Source organism: Brachycentrus maculatus, unplaced genomic scaffold, assembly GCF_059751285.1.
Source record: "Brachycentrus maculatus isolate JH-2025_06_01 unplaced genomic scaffold, ASM5975128v1 h1tg000069l, whole genome shotgun sequence".
Classification (NCBI taxonomy): domain Eukaryota; kingdom Metazoa; phylum Arthropoda; class Insecta; order Trichoptera; family Brachycentridae; genus Brachycentrus; species Brachycentrus maculatus.
In genome coordinates, this window is record NW_028280823.1 from 886,655 (window position 1) to 903,770 (window position 17,116).

Here is a 17,116-nt window from a genome sequence, read left to right on the forward strand (position 1 = left end):
AGTAAACAATAAAAATGGGAGTAGAACACTTTATTGTAGAACACTTTATTGTTTACTCTTGGGTTACACAAAAAAGTAACCCAAGAGTAAACAGTAAAAATGGGAGTAGAACACTTCAATATATGAATAGTTTTGAGCATTTTCAATTTGTTGTCGACGGAGGTCAGAGGTGAAACTAAAATATGGACCAAAGGCAAAATATAGGAAAGGGTTTTTACCCTTTCATTTATTTTTAAGATCAAGATTTTTAATACTGTGAAAAATGTAAAAAAGTATTTTATTGTGAATTGTTTTCTTTTTTTGTGTGTCTATTATGTTAAAATAGATAAAAAATAAATAAAATAAAAAACATAACGTGTTAATTATGTTTATTTATTTGTTAATGAATGTATATATCGTAGTCATACAGGAGAAAGTGACCAAGTGCATTGTTTTACAAAAACGTGATCATTGACTATTTGATATCTTACTTGCTTAATATTGCCCTAAAAAAATCCCAAAGGATTTTAAACTTGGAAGTATAATATAATGACTTGTTAAAAATGACTAACTGCATTAATGTTTATTTTTTTGCCAAGCAAAAGCGACTTAAATGGCCCTCCTGAACATTTTACGTTTTGGTAGTTGGTCACTTTCTCCTGTACGACTACGATATGTATATTTAACAAATAAATAAAAAAAACTAGTAAGTACAGTCTAGATGATAAGTTTGATATCAAACCTCGGAGGGATTTTGCAGTCCAGAAAGGAGGCAGTCTATCTCGGCAGATGACGCACGGCCACATCCTTCTCCTCCTGAAACGGCCGTTGCAACTTCTAGAAGTGTAGCACAAGACAGTGATTGCAATTCCCCTTTGTTTCTACCTAAAAAAAACAACAACAAAAAAACCAAATTAATCCATGCTGTTTGATTATGGCTAATTTTAAGAGCACTATTTTGCTTTGTTCACATTTAAAAAATTTTCATTGAATATAAAATTTTTCTAAGATGATAACTTTACTGTTCCAACCCAAACGTGTGGAAGTGAAGCGTGGAGTTGGCAAAAGAAGGATGAAATACGTTTTCCGAAATGAATGAGCGGAACGTTGTATGATAATAATGTTTGAATGGGGAAATAATGCAAGGCTAAGAAAAGCATTATCGATAAAATCAAAAAAGGTGTATTGAGATGGTTATTTAGATGAGTGAGGAGAGAAAAGTAAAAAAAAATTATGAGGCAAATGTGGTTGTTAAAAGAAGCAGAGGAAGACCGAGGAAAACTTGGCATGATCATGTATTTAAAATATTTGAAAGTGGTCAGGTCAGGAGTCGGAATAATCGGAATTTATGTATAAGGAGATGCATGAATTTGGAAGAGGCGAAGATTGTTTGCAAAAACAGATTGGTGTAGTGTTTTATTCTCTCTGCTCACCCCTGCGGAGAAACTGCGTGATGGTGATATAACATTTCTAATTGTATTACTGTTTAACTTGTTTATTAAAAAAAAAACTACTACTTACTAATTACTTCCAGAAGAAGCTGAAACATTTGCTGAATGGGCAATAACCCTGGATTGTTCAGGTCGTTGTGGACGACACCCTCGTCGCGCAGCAGGGTCTGGTGGGAGATGATCTCCAATCCCTCCGTGACCATCTTCTGGTCGCTCTTGGCGTACCCGGACGTCAGACTCAGTCGCAGCAGATTGAAGCAGTAGCAAAACGCCGGGGCGTTGAGGTAATGACTCCTCCGCTTGAGATGATCAATTCCCTCCTGCGAGTCGTGGTATTTCTTCCTGAAGACGGTCCTCCAGTGCAGGAGTTCAATGGTCCTGGATACAGCATCTTTCAAGTTTTCCTTTTCCCAATTTGGATCCAGATCACACTGAGGCTTGTACAACCTAAAGGATTAAGAAAAAATCCAAATAAGCGAGTTGTTTTTGTCTTCTTCAAACCTTCATCCGCAACCGATGGTGTATAGGGCTCTGTATCATAAAAACGCAGTGTTATCTTGATCGTTAACACATGAAGGACAGGTGATCAGCCTTCTGCTTCAGGTACCAGTCCAGGGAATTGAATAAATATTAGAGTGAAAAATCACTTTTATTTATTTGACCCCTCTCTGGGAACCCGGGACCTCCAGTACGGAGTTGTTTTATCGTAAGTATATTTTACTTTACTTAAGTTGTAAGAACGATTGAATTTTAAATTTGATAAAACATTGTACAATGGAGCTTCTCAAAACGAGTAATTTGCATAACAAAGCACAAATGAAATGAAAAAGTTGCTCCCTAAATATCCCTTTTTCACGACATTCAGTTGTGAGCCGGGACTTCCTCTTCAGTAAAATATAAAATGTTCACCCAACGAGTAAGATTCTGAAAGGAACTATGCTTGTTATGAGAGGTTCCACTGTACTACATACATTACACCACGGAGGCGGATAAAATAGGATAAAGTAAACATCTTAATTTTTTCTCTGAAATGAAGATTTTCATCTCGAATGGTTGTATTATTCAGAGTCCATACCTCAGGGTTACGTGCGCGATGGTCTCGCCCAAGACGGCCACGTCCGAGGGCCAGAAGGCGGCGCGCAGGTGCAGCACCAGGTGCGCCGCGTGCGGGGCCGCCAGCGGGGAGCGCAGCGCGCCCAGCAGGCAGCGCAGCAGCGGGGCCGCGTGCGCGCCCAGCCACTCCGGGGAGCCTGCTGCCGCCGCAACGACCATGCCCTCCACGCAGCGCAGACGCTCCTCAAGCTAAGAGCATGTTACTTACGTTATTATGGAGTCGGTAAATTACAGCAAAAAATATGTTTTATAGAAAGTGAATCGTTGTAATGCCATACATATGTGTATACAGTAAGTCTTCTACTTACGTGATTTCGAAAATAAATTTTGCATGAATTTATTTTGCAATTGGCGGGATTCGAACCCACAATGCCAGTTTCGCGGTCGAGCGTCTACCCAACTATAAACTCTAAGATATCAAACAAAAGTACATTTGATGCTTAAATTGTTATCTATTTACATAAATTGTATACATTTATTTAAAGAACAATTATAAACATGTTTAAAATATTTTTTTTGCAAAGACCCACCAAGCCACCTTGTGTGTTTTGTCAGTGGAGTTCTTTTTACAAACATTTTTATTGTTTTTATCCATTTTAACCTAATATACACACAAAAAAGAGATTAAGAATAGAAACTATTTTACAATTTTCAAAAGAAGATATGCCACAACAATAGAGACCAAAGTTAAAATTATATAAAAGAATATGAAATGAGTGAAAAGATCGCTGACATCGCAAGCACTCATAAAATGTCTTATTCTACGATTAGAACAATTATTAAATCAAATGTTTGAATTATGGATTATGTAAAAAAATCAGTACCTATGTAATCTACGATAATTACCAAAAATAGAATACAAATAATTAATAAGTAAAACTTCTAAAAATAATAATGTTTCATTAAATATATGCATGTAGATCTATGAACTTATATCCTTTGAAACTAGTGCATATTATTACATACCATATTTAAAAAAATCACAACTTTTCATTATCGACTTATATGAAAACCTTTGGAACGAATTAATCACATAAGTAGAGGACTTACTGTACTAGGAAAACATTTAATATATTTTACTGCACAGCTGGCTTAAAATTGTTTTCTGGTTTTCCTAAAAATGTTTCCTTTATTTCTTTAAGTAAACTAACCTTAGACAGTTTCGACAATGTAGTTACATCTGTGTAATGACAACTTATACAACTTACACTGGCTAACAATCTGCAGTTTCAGTTATTCAAACATAAAGTATATATTTTTCTGCCCTTTAAGCAATCACATGTTTAGTTTTGAACAAAAATAAAAATTCATGTATAAAAAAAACCTTATAGTTATAAATCCCAGAAATGTACTCACCACCGTGAGTTTTTGTCTGATAATATTTTCCTTGTTGGTCTGAATCTTGATAGCCTCCTTCTGCTTGGCGGAGAGCTCTTTGGGTGGCTTAGTCTTTCCATCCGCCTTCTTTCTTTCTTCCAGTTCCCTACGGAGCTGAAGTTCTTCTTGCTGCTCCTTGAAAGAGTAAGCCTTACTTTCCCTCTTCATGTTCATTTCGGTATTGTCTTCATTCCTACAAAATGATTCATAAATTTTATATTCTGCGGCTAAGAATGAGAAAACAAAAAAAAAAGCAAATTTAAGCATCTTATTAATGCCGCTACAAAATTTTAAAGTTGGTCTACAAAAGGGCAAAAACATCATATAATATAAGATGCACGAGTCAAACGATTTGACTCGTATTTAACCCTTCCCATATGGTGCTAAAAACTTCCACGTGCACCGGTGATATGTATTTTGTACGCCAAATGAAAATATGATTTAAAAAAGGGAAAAATGTAAATATTCCTAAATGTTGCTTTTATTGAGCACAGTTGAAGTTTAAATGTATCAATTTTGTAATGATGGCTTTGGTAAATACCTAAAAAAGAAAGAGAAAAAAATACATCGCAATTAGCCGCCGTAGCTAGCGTAGCGACAGGAAACAGTATGAAGCCGCGTGCGCGTGTATGTATAGTGCGGCATGCACGCATACTCTGAGAAACATTTGTGTATTGGTGATTCTATCCCCTATTTTTTTTTTAAAATTAATTTATTTCCGTTGCTGCAAATGAATAACTTTATATTATAACACTTTTATGTATCGCGTAAAAGTATTACGGAGGAATACAAAAATTCTGAGCCCGTATCTATTATATTTTATATTGATATTCTCATTTTCATGTCAAGTTGTAGTAAATACATATCACCGGGAGGGGAAGGTTAACTCATTATGTGCATATTTATAATCATTAAATAGTTTAAATTGTAATAGTTTAGTGGCTCACCCCGGAATTACACTTTTATCATACAGATCTCCCTCTGGAGTAAGGTAAGTGAAATATTCGTCTCTTGTAATTTTGAGCAGTTCCGGATCCTCCAATGTTTCGGTGATGTATGACATAAGGCTGGGTAGAATTACCTCGGGATTTTGCGCTACTAGCGTTGATATCACATTGTTGTAACTCTGAAATTATTGAAAATGATATAATACCGGTAATCATTACAGTATTGGATTGGTGTTATAATATTTTGTTGACAGTTTGAAGCCAGTTAGTAAATTATCATTTTATTGATTTATTAATGATGTATTTCTTCAATTCAACTGTTGTTAAATATATCCATTCGACGTACGAAAAAAAAAAAAAAAAATCTTTTTAAATTCAACACTTGACATAAAAAATTAATACAAACATCTAAAGACTCATTTGAAAATGAGAGGAGTGGAATATATTTGATGGAATACAGATGACGTAAGTGAATGAGAGCTCATAGTGAAGATATTACTGAAATATGGAAAAAGAAATGGGATAGGAATAGTAGGTATCAAATAAGAGAAGAAGGAAAACGGTAGCAATTCCTAAAGTAGAGGTAGAGTCCCTAAAGGAATGAATTAAATTGTTATTATTCTCACGTCATTGCAGTGAAAGCCGGCGATGTAACTGTTCTTGATGTTGTTGGAGAACAGACTGATGAGCTGTCGGGGCTGCAGCTGCAGCAGCTTGAGTACTCTCAGCCACAGGGAGCGGTCCGAGATCATGACCAGAGGGTGGTGGCAGGGCAGGAGGGCGTCCACCCCCAGCAGTTGGCGGTCTTCCAACGGGTACTCTAAAATCATACATTTACATATTTAAAATATTATGATAGCATTTTTATTTTTCAGAATGAATATTAAAACAATTGTTATATGTATTATATTTTATCTACAAATATTCAATATAGGAGTGCAAAATCTTTTCCCATTGAATATTTGGTCAAGTTTTATTCCAGTTTGAATCATATATTCCATAAGAGATTTCCAGTTTACTAAATTAGAGATATGAATTTGATAAATTATTCTGCCATGCGGCCACTAAAGTTGGGTAAGAGTATGTATTAGGTATTTAGGGAGGGAATGCAAAGGGCTCTTCCAACAAGTATGTAATTGTAGAATGGAAAAACATTATGGCAGAAAGCGACACAAAAATTAAAATCGATATATACTTGCTTGTAGACCACTTCATGTATCTCTCCAAAATTTTTATTATATCCTCTTACTGCGCTTTAGTGACTGCACAAAAGTATAGTAGTCATCGTAACTGCGAATGCGTTATGCATCAGTATGTACATTAATATGTATGTATGTAATACATCAGTATGTGAAAGGAGTGGGGCATTCGGGTACAGAACCGCGAATAGCTAGGAAGCATATTAATATGTATATAGTAACTGTTGTCACAGCCGACAGTTCTAAATTATGATGTAGTTTCCGCTCCCAGAACATTACGGGAGTCATTAGTTCCTATACCAGCACGAGGAAAGTGTTCTCGGAGGATTATCAGGATTTACCTCTGTGCGAACAGATAGCAGTCACAGCCTTGGCGACCGCCTTCCCCAGCACGTCGGAAGGAGTCTCCTGACCGCCCTCCGTCGAGTTACTGATCTGCGCCGGCTTCATCCCCTCCAGGCACCTCGGCACCTGTCCCAGCAGCGCCCGGGCTAGTGCGGGCACCTGCAGCAGGCTCTCCAGACCTTCCAGGGCTGTGGCCCTTACGCTGGCGCTGGAACTCAGCAGGCAGGACACCAGGGCGCGAGACACCACCTCGTACTTGCCATCCATATGCCGGAGGTACTTCTCCAAAACCTCTTGGCATATGTAGCTGATGGTAGTGAGCACTGAAATGAATACTTTATTAATAACGGTGCGATTGATCGGTTATTATGATCACTCAATTTGAATCTTGCGTTTCACTTGAATCATGTTACAAATCAGAATTTGACAAAAGGTTTTTACTAAGAAATAATTAGCTCAATTAAGCAGGTGTTCCAATTAACCTGCGGACCAATAAGGCAGAATGAATTGTATTAATCTATAGAATAATGTAAAATGCCAAACATATTATCGTTAAGAGAGATGCTTGGTATGGTAATTTTTTTCCTTTCTTAATTTTTTATTTATTTTATATGTTGGTAATTTGTGATGTTTTGAAATAACACCAATAAATTATTTGAATATATATAAGGCTGAATTTTTTTGGTAATTTTGTAAGTAGTAATTAGAGTGCGAAGCTTTGCAACCATTTTTCAGTTATAGATTCTTGATACTTGTCAGCAGTTTTATGTAGTGTTAAGTTATTAACGCATGAGTAATGATAAATTACCATCATCAGTTGCAGTGGAGATGAATTTTTCTTGTAAGAACACTAGTTTCTCCTTTGAAGTGATAGCATTCCACACTGCAGTGTACTTGGTTGATAGTTCTTGTTTGGTATCAAACTTGAGCATTATGTATGCAGCACACGCTCCTTCACACACAATGGCATTCTACAAACAACAAAATGTCTTTATTAATAATTTCTAAATAAAATATATGCATGATAGTCACCTTAAATATTCTTTGATATATATAATGAGTACACATGTTGGGTATTTGCAAAAATGTACTTTTATTGTAGGAAACATCCTTCTTACATTATGGGACCATTTTAAAATATTCATTTAACTGCTGAACAATTTTACTCATAAAAAGGTGTTTTTTGTTGATAAAAATGCTTTTACAACATTTTGAGTGTGTCCAAATACTTGTTCACAAAATCTGGATTATCTCCAATTACAGGAGTTATTTTCATATTATTTTACATTAATATGTCAATACAATTAATAAAATAAATTGCGATAATGCGTACGCTGCAACACAATCTCCAAGGCCAACCGCTAAAAACGCACTAATGGCAGAGTAAAAAATTAGATTCTCCGCAATTTTTGAACAAGATTACAAAGTAAAAAATTCGACTTTCGGCATTATAACAGTTAAGTAAAATTTATGAAATATGACAAATTTGAAAATACTATTTATTTTTAATTTGCCTTTATTCCAAGCCTCTAAAGTTCATATGGCATATAAATGAAATAATATACCACGAAAAAATAAAAATATCACATAAAAAATATTATTTTCAAACACCATATATGAAAATGATGCAGAATGCATAGAAAAACGTGTCACAGTAGATTTTAAGAAAAAAATAAAAAATGTAAAGATATTACCACAAAGTGAGTGCTGAGTTGATTAATGAAAGAAATAAACATCATTAGCTTAATCGCACACCATTTTTATAAATGTTTTATATTTAAATATTTATTTGGGTAAATGTTTATTTTTAAAGTGAACTGTTACTTTACCTGCAGAGGTTGTTGAATAGCCTTTTCTACGATTTTCAATAGAATTGGAATAAGGGCATCTTTGTCTTTCTCCGAGACAGTTGTTTTATTCAGACACTGTCCGAACCACTGGAGGTAACTTATTTTCACTAATTGAGTGGATGATTTCAGATTTAGGCCTTTCTGTAAAAAAAAAACTCAAATCAATAATATAAACTAAATTTCCAAATACAGTAACAATAGTTAATAACTACAACATAGTTCTGTATGCATAAAAACATGCGTGTAATGGGTTATTTTTTTTTATTTAATTACCTGTAAAATTATTTGTCATTGTGCGGTTACATTAGTTTTTATCAAGTATAAAAACCATAATGGTGCATTTTTGTCTTCAATTTATTTGGCAATGAAAGCTCCTTTAAATATTGTATTACTGAACAGATATTACCGCAATAATGACAATAAGCATATGTTAAAATTTTATTGATTACGTATCCTTGTACTATATTACATTATTTAAATCAATTCTCGTTTGATATTGAATGCCGTAGGCGTTAATTGTTTATTGTAAAACTTTTAGTTGGTCAAAATAATACTTAGCATAACAGTTAATATTTATTAAATGTCACGTTTCTAAAAAGTTGTTACATTTTCATGAGGTAATTAAATTGTTTATCACATGATAGCCATTTAAAGGTACGACACATAGTAATAGCATCAGTAGCAGTTGAAAATGGAAGAGTTCGATGCGGCCGAGCATCAGCACATTCGGTACAATCCATTAAAGGACGAGTGGCTCCTTGTTTCTCCGCACCGCATGTTGAGACCGTGGTCGGGACAAGTTGAACATGTAAAGGATACTAAGTCAGATTGCCGGAAATCCGATAACCCTTTACATCCGGGCGCCGCGCGCGGAAATGGGCAAGTTAATCCCATGTACGATTCCATTTTCGTATTTCAAAACGATTTTCCGGCTCTCTTGGATGACATTCCCGACCCTCCCGAATCTCAAGATCCTTTGTTCAGAGTGGCTTCAGCCAAGGGAATATGCAGAGTGATGTGCTTCCATCCTGACTCTGATATAACGGTACCTTTAATGTCTGTCCGCGAAATCAAGGCCATAATCGACGAGTGGCAGAATCAGCTCCGCGATTTGGCGGAAAGATTTCAGTGGGTTCAAATTTTCGAGAATAAAGGAGCCAGCATGGGGTGCTCCAATCCTCACCCGCATTGTCAGATATGGGCGTCTTCTTATCTCCCAAATGAGCCGCGAATTAAAGACAAATGCATGTTGGAGTATTATAAGAAATACGGAAGGAATTTACTAGAGGATTACACAGCTAGGGAGTTAGATGCGAAGGAGAGAATTGTTTGTTCAAATGAAGAGTGGGTAGCGTTGGTACCGTACTGGGCGGTGTGGCCTTTCGAAACCATGATTCTGCCGGTTGGACACTCTCCACGGAGATTAACAGACTTGGAGGACACCAAGAAGGTGTCGCTCGCTCGAGTGATGAAGGAACTAACAATCAGGTATGACAACCTGTTTGTTTGCAGCTTTCCTTACAGCATGGGTTGGCACGGAGCTCCGACGGGGCCGAGGAGTGCGGACCCATCTCCACACTGGCTGCTGCACGCCATATACCTCCCCCCGCTCTTGAGATCGGCCAGTGTGCGCAAGTTCTATGTAGGATACGAGCTACTGGCGCAAGCTCAGAGAGACCTGACTCCTGAACAGGCAGCCGCTCGACTGCGAGAAGTACCGGCCATGCATTACACAAAATAACTTTGCTATCATCAATGATAATCATCTGATGTTAAAATTACTTTAACGATGTACGTATAATTGTTTCATTCGTCAAAATTATTTAGAATAAATTTATATGAATCGTAATGTATTTTTATTTAATAATCCAATCAAATAATCCATATTATTCAATAAAAATTTATATATATACATATATACTATATTCCTACCTCATTTTTTAAAAACAAATCATCCAGGCATACTTGCTGGCAAAAGTTGTTTTTTAAATTTTTTTTGTTGTAGCTATAGTAGCTATAGGCTAAATACAAGTTTTGAGACCCCAATAATATTTTTTTTACAATGATACAAATTCTCAACACAACCTACTTTACACGTTTGGCTCATAAGCTTACCCTACATTTTTGCCACGACTAGATGCTACTTTGCTACGAAACGTGTGGACCGTATTCATAACATAAAACAATTGAAAGATATAAAAATGAAACCTTAAATGCTTCCACAACATAATCCGGCAGCTCTCCGGTGATTTTGTTGCGACTCCACAGAGTCAGCATTTCCAAACCGTAACATAGTGTTTTTTCGTGGCTTTCCATTTCCAAAGCTTTGAAGAAATATTTAGATACGTCGCCATAAAGTTTCATGTATTTTTTCCCCAGTTCCACAGCATTACAACTGAAGAGACCAGCTCCCTATAAAAAATAATTATATTTTAAATATGTTATATAAATTTTAACATTTTAAATATGTAAAAAATTTTTTCAGTTTCCAGTTCAAAATCTAAAAATCAATATCAAATATCGGAAAAAAAACCATGGCTCTCACTATTTCAAATTGTTAAAAAAACCATTTCGACAATAGGCAAACATAATCATACTTTTGTATATTTTTTTAATTGTTGTATGAAGAGCTTATTCTAATAAAATAAAAGTAATAAAACAATATGTGTTTTTTTTATTATCACTATCGGATTAATGATAAGCATGTTTAATTTTTATTATTATTATAGAGTTGCAAGTATGTAAAATTTTCCCAAGGTCTTACCAGCAAAACACCAGCTTTATGTTCAGCTAATGTCAGTTTTCCATTAGATCCGTTCAGAACATCAAATATTTGCTTGACTATAGCTGCAATGGGCTCGGGTTCAGATAGTTTTGCGGCCAATGCATTGCACGTCTTGGTGGCTTCTGATCTCACCACTTCCTCTTTCGAATGTAAATTGCCTAAAATTGTGAATTTATTTATAATAGATATATTTTATCTGTCACATCGATGATTTCAATAATACATGACCAATAAAAATATATATAACAGCATGTTAGATAAAATAAAAAGTAATAACGAGGTATGGGCGTTTGTCCACTACACGGAATTTCACCGTCCGGCAGTCCGGTTTTGAATAATGACTACGACAGTTTAGCGTGATCGAATTTACGCACGTTCACGCACCGATCAAGAGCTCCGATCTGAAGAAAGATGGACAAAAGCACAAGCCAATCCAATCGTCGTTTCGAAACGCTAACTGACATGCCGGACGGTAAAATTGCACGGAATTCCGGGTAGTGGACAAGCGCCCTCTAGGTCTACCATCGATAAAAAAATGTCATTGTATTTTTGTGATTTGGTTAATTAGCACGCCATTTATCTTTCCCTTACGGTGCTAAAAACTTCCACGTGCACCGGTGATACATATTTTGTACACCATATGGTAATATGGTTTAAAAATGGGAAAAATGTGAATACATATTCCTAAATGTTGCTTTTATTGACCATAGATGAAGTTGAAATGTAACAATTTTGTAATGATAGCTCTGAAAACGAGAAAAAATACATCGCAAGTAGCCGCAATAGCGACACGACCGCCACATAAGACGAAATGCACACTACTGGCGCAGTAACCACATTACAACATGCACGTATACACAAAGCATGCCACGCAAGCAATATGTACACAAAAACGTTTATGTATTGGTGATTTTATCCCCAATTTTTGCACAAATTATTTATTTCTGTCGCTAAAAATTAATAACTTTATGTTATAATACTTTCATGTAATACATAATTATATTACGGAGGAATACAAAAATTCTGAGCCCAAATCTATTATATTGATATCAAATATTTTATATTGATATTCTCATTTTAAAAGTCGAGTTGTAGTAAATACGTATTACCGGGAGGGGAAGGTTAACAAAGAATGGCTATGTGGAAGGGACGCAAGACAAAAAACACAACTTTTAGAGATAGCAAAATCATAAATATTAAAAATTTTACTTCCGTGATAATCAATGCATCACATCGGTTATCAACATTCAGAAAGACATTGACAATCTTTAATTGATTGTCATATTTTAAATATCTATGTTCACTCCTTAACCCTATCAAGAGTAGTGCAGTTTACCAGTGGTCACCAACGTACGGCCTGCGGGCCAGATCCGGCCTGGTAAAGATTTTATCCGGCCCTCTAAAAAGCGCAGTTAAGGAAACGGACCTTTGAATGGAACGTATGGTCACCACAAGGCCTCTCCGAAATAATAATTATAATAATACATACCTATAAGATTTTTAGTTATATCTAAAGCAAACGGGTTCAAATCACAATCCATATTCATAACTACATAGCCGATAGCTTCAATAATAATTTCTGGATTTCGTAGCAAGGATTTTTGTATAGCCGGTAGGACGTGGGTTTTGAAGTCGCCACTCGTCAATTCTTTGAGAAAATCGTGGCAGCCTTCAATGAGCATCGGGTTTGGTCTAGTTTTAACACTAATAAGGCTTTTTATAAAATTATCCGTGATTTTATCCTGCAACAAAACATATTTTAAAACAAGAATCAAATATATAAAATGGTAGAGTAAACAAAAGTAAACTTATACGATTTACAATTCTTTTTCTAGGTTATATAATGGAATGCTTTGCAATGTCCATCATAAGCATACATCAGCCCAGGTTATCAATGCAAATAGTACTTGAAGAAATGACTATTTTCTTTCTTGCGTCTATGGTGTTTTTTTGGTCAATTTAAAATTTTCATTTTGCGCACTGTCAGACTTTTAATTAATTATTGTTTATAGGCAAGCATGTAATGTAGACAATATATTTTAATTCCAATTATATTTTTTATAGTAGTATGATCGTTCATTAATAAAAAAAAATTTCAATTATTTTAGATCAATATTTGATGAAAAAATATTATTTGATTCTCTCAATACATTGAACATTGACAGCCATCATGCAAACATTTGGAAAATAACCACTGTCAGCTGGCATTGAATAACAGAACAAGAATGCACGTAGAACTAGTACAAAAAATAACTGTCTAAAGTGAATTAAGGAATTTGACCATAAGCAAATATAGTTTTGAAGATTCCATACCTTGAAATCGTTGTTTTGGGGTTTGTTCAGTTCTTTGTGGTGTCTGTATATAGCAGAAGCCAGAATGGGAACATGAGGACCTTCCGCCTCACTTATGGTTTTCAGCCAGAGGGTTTCACAATCCTTTCCCAATTTCACCCACATGTAATGTAGCTGATTGAAAGTAAAAAAAAGCAACATAATTATTAAAGTATTTTTTTACTATTTATTTTATTTTTGACATCTCATCAATGATGAAGAAGAATATGGAAGTCTGGGCATTTACGGGGCTGACGACCGTCATAGGCTGGTTTAAGTGATCACTTTACACACGTGTAACATTCACCAATTCTACCCATTATTGACAACCACATCACTCAAATTCTTGGAAGTTCAATATATATATGAACCAATTTAGAAACCTTGTTCTTGGATCACTAGAACTTCACTAGAGACATCTATTGGTGAGATGTAAAGAAGCTTTTTAAATAGGTATTGTTAAAATAACAGTAGCAAAAACTGCATTTTAACATCTTAACATAGAATTTTGGGTAAATACCCAGGACTTAGGCTGGTTAAGTGATCACTTTAACTAACTAACTAACCATCACGCCGCTTCGCCGCAGGGGTAGGCAGAGAGAATAGAGCGCCACACCACTCTGTCCTTGCAAACATTCTTCGCCTCTTCCACGTTCATGCATCTCCTCATACATACCCGCCGATTGTTACGACTCCTAACCTGACCACTTTCAAGTATTTGGCATACCTGATCGTGCCATGTTTTTCTCGGTCTTCCTCTGCTTCTTTTCCCACTAACATTCGCCTCATAAATTTGTTTTACCGTTCTTTCCTCACTCATTCGTTCCACATGTCCAAACCATCTCAACACACCTTTCCTAATTTTATCGATAATGCTTATCTCAGCTTTGCATTCCTTCCTTATTTCACTATTCGCACATCTATCATACATCGTGATCACTTTACATGTAAAAATAACTCCTTAGTGGAGAAACACAAATTTTTGAACAAGTATCTGGACACACTCAAAATGAATAGCAAAAATTTACCAAACATTCCATAAATGTTCAAAATATTTTAAGTGTGTCTAAATCTTTGCTCACAAATGAACCAGCCTATGACAGATCATAAGCCCTGTAAATACTCATACATCCACATTCATCTTCATCTTTTTCTTCATGATATGCCAAATTGTAGTCAATTAGTCGGATTATCAATTAAACCAGAAACAAAAGGATTTTATAAGTGGTACCTTCATTTTCCATATATTTTTTTACCATATTATTGAAATTGAAATCAAATCAATGAAATAAAAAAAATCACAATCAGATGGTAGGAGAAAAATACAACTATTTGTATTCTTTTCGATAAATATTTTTCTATCAATGGTAGAATATAATACAAAAAAGTAACCCTTTCTTTTCGTTCTGGTAGAAAACCATTTCATTTTAAATATAATCATCTTATGAAAAAATATCCATTTAAAAAATAGCTTTAGGAGCCTACAGTCCGCTGATTATCTTTTTAAGAAGTTGTAGAAAACTACGCCTACCATCTAAAGCATGGCTTATCACTCGATTATATTACAATCAAGCTATATTGATTGAGTTTAGTGCCAGTAAACCGGACTCACCGCAAAGTAGGCCTTATGGTTTCTCTTGACCTTCCCATGAGCATTAACGGCGGTGAGTAAAAGTGCTTGGGAGGAAACCAGCGATGGTACACTGCCATCTTCCATGTTGTTAAGGAGGCCATATTCAATCAGACAGCACGACCACCGTAATGCATACAGACTGCTTTGACTGGTACTAGATCTAAAAGAAACAGTTTTTACGTTAGTTTAACACATCTTATGCAGAAGGCGAGGTTTAGTGTCCTTTTTTATTAATTGTTTTGGCATAAACTTTATGGTAAGACATGTTACAATGATTAAATAAAACACTTGTTTTTATACCACTTGAGTTTTATTTAAGACTACTAGTTTCAGAAGCTAAACTTCCATCATTCAGGTCTGAATAAAAACTCAAGTTTTTATTCAGACCTGAATGATGGAAGTTTAGCTTCTGAAACTAGTAGTCTTAAATAAAACTCAAGTGGTATAAAAACAAGTGTTTTATTTAATCACTTCAGTGTCCTTAATACGCCAATGGCTATTTGCTGGAGACTATATATAATCACAATTGTAAAATTCTTTTCCACTGTAGCTGTAGACTGCTTATTATTTATTATATAACGATATTTAAGACTTTATTATAAGAGTGTAACTCGTGACTCTTCCATTCTTAAGTAAAATATTGATTTTTATTATGTATTATTAGTGTATAATTAGTTTTAGTTTACATTGAAAAATTATTAAGTCCATGTGAGAAACTAATTCATAAAAATCATCATAATGTTATGGGTTTTGCTTTTTTTTTTTATCGGAAAGATTTGAAATCCTTTAGTGTTTTATATGCTGTCACAATTAATGTGTTACGCGAGCGGAGTACGCCCGCGTCACGCATTAACTTACGCTTGACTGGCAATTTTACTTTTAATACAACATTGATGTTTAATATTGCACAGAATGGTGAATGGTGAAGTGTATAAAATGATGAATTAAGCCAGCCAATTACCAAGTCCCGGGATGCTCAGACATTCATCTTCTTTTGTATATAAACGATATATGTTTTATCTCAATCATGTTGAGAAACCTATAGTATTTATATATCATTCGTAGGGTGAATAATCCAGTGTCTAATATAATAAATAAGAATAGATTGAAGATTATGTAAATAATAGAAATACATTAAAAATTATTCTGCTGAACCATTACACATGTTACCATGATAAATCTGAAATTTGAGAATTCATTTAATAATAAGAATGCACAGCTACTTGCAAATATAAATTCCTCGAGAATTTTTTTTAGGGTATTCCTGTCGCGTTGCGAAAATTGTAGCAAAAAATTCATAAAAGCAGCATTATAATAGGAATTTAAATAGATGCAGATCTTTTTTAGGTCATATTTGTTTTACCATATGGTAACCCTATTTGATTACACAATTGATATATAAATTGTAAAATATATACAATTGCATGTTAAATAAAATGTTCGAGTAGTATATACAATTTTGAGCAGCTTGAAATTTACATTTATATTTCTCAGATAACAGAATCTTAACTCTTCAAGATTAGGGATTTATAAAAAAGAAGCCTTTCATTTGAAAACTGTCTTTACGGTTTAGTAGTTCATCTGACTTATATTTTGTAAGATTTTCCAATATGGTAGTTGTTAATATCGAGCAAAAAAAGAAAATATCAAATATACCCTTAAAACAGCAGAGAAAAGCTTAAAAAAAGGGTACAACACACTCACGATGGAACAAGATTTTTGTGCTGATCTGCTATATCAGCGAGAACTGGAGTAAAATGCTTTAGCATCCATTCTTTGTGCTGTTTGACCAAATTCTCTATCAATTTTAACACGAAGGACTGGGAAGTCGCATCGCGATATCGTTGGAGGGTACTTTGGATAGCTCGACATAACCCTCTTATAATCTGCTCAGTAATACCTGCGAAAGCAAAATAATAATTTGATTGAAGATAGTCAAAATAATCGACAGTCGCGTATTATAGCTCTATAATACAGATGCCAATTTACCAGGATTTGACAACACATCGCAGACAACCTGCAAAACTTGCCGCCTTTCTTTTAAGCTCGAGGTCTGGATTTTTATAGGCAGGTCTTTGAAAGCCTTCGCAAGCTGAAATGAGAAAT

At 34.8% G+C, this 17,116-nt stretch overlaps 2 protein-coding genes across 2 annotated transcripts in view; one reads left to right on the forward strand and one right to left on the reverse strand.

The window, feature by feature from the left end:
* Positions 1 to 17,116, reverse strand: part of l(3)80Fj (lethal (3) 80Fj) — a 29,597-nt gene that overhangs the window by 12,367 nt on the left and 114 nt on the right. The window contains exons 2-17 of the mRNA XM_088256928.1: positions 17,000 to 17,102; positions 16,715 to 16,910; positions 14,990 to 15,170; positions 13,360 to 13,512; positions 12,536 to 12,788; positions 11,026 to 11,204; positions 10,470 to 10,673; positions 8,241 to 8,402; positions 7,220 to 7,382; positions 6,408 to 6,734; positions 5,494 to 5,687; positions 4,868 to 5,046; positions 3,900 to 4,113; positions 2,506 to 2,732; positions 1,501 to 1,877; positions 722 to 864 (exon numbers count right to left, since the gene is read on the reverse strand). Of these exons, the coding sequence (XP_088113054.1) occupies positions 722 to 864; positions 1,501 to 1,877; positions 2,506 to 2,732; positions 3,900 to 4,113; positions 4,868 to 5,046; positions 5,494 to 5,687; positions 6,408 to 6,734; positions 7,220 to 7,382; positions 8,241 to 8,402; positions 10,470 to 10,673; positions 11,026 to 11,204; positions 12,536 to 12,788; positions 13,360 to 13,512; positions 14,990 to 15,170; positions 16,715 to 16,910; positions 17,000 to 17,102 (3,255 nt within the window). The remainder of the gene's footprint in view (positions 1 to 721; positions 865 to 1,500; positions 1,878 to 2,505; positions 2,733 to 3,899; positions 4,114 to 4,867; positions 5,047 to 5,493; positions 5,688 to 6,407; positions 6,735 to 7,219; positions 7,383 to 8,240; positions 8,403 to 10,469; positions 10,674 to 11,025; positions 11,205 to 12,535; positions 12,789 to 13,359; positions 13,513 to 14,989; positions 15,171 to 16,714; positions 16,911 to 16,999; positions 17,103 to 17,116) is intronic.
* Positions 8,861 to 10,050, forward strand: LOC148311230 (galactose-1-phosphate uridylyltransferase-like). Its single transcript, XM_088256931.1, has one exon. It carries the CDS (start codon positions 8,953 to 8,955, stop codon positions 10,000 to 10,002), a length of 1,050 nt encoding a protein of 349 aa, XP_088113057.1. The 5' UTR covers positions 8,861 to 8,952; the 3' UTR covers positions 10,003 to 10,050.

Excerpts from the sequence above, each read along its gene's own strand:
- LOC148311230 (XM_088256931.1), top strand. The coding sequence starts at position 8,953 with ATGGAAGAGTTCGATGCGGCCGAGCATCAGCACATTCGGTACAATCCA.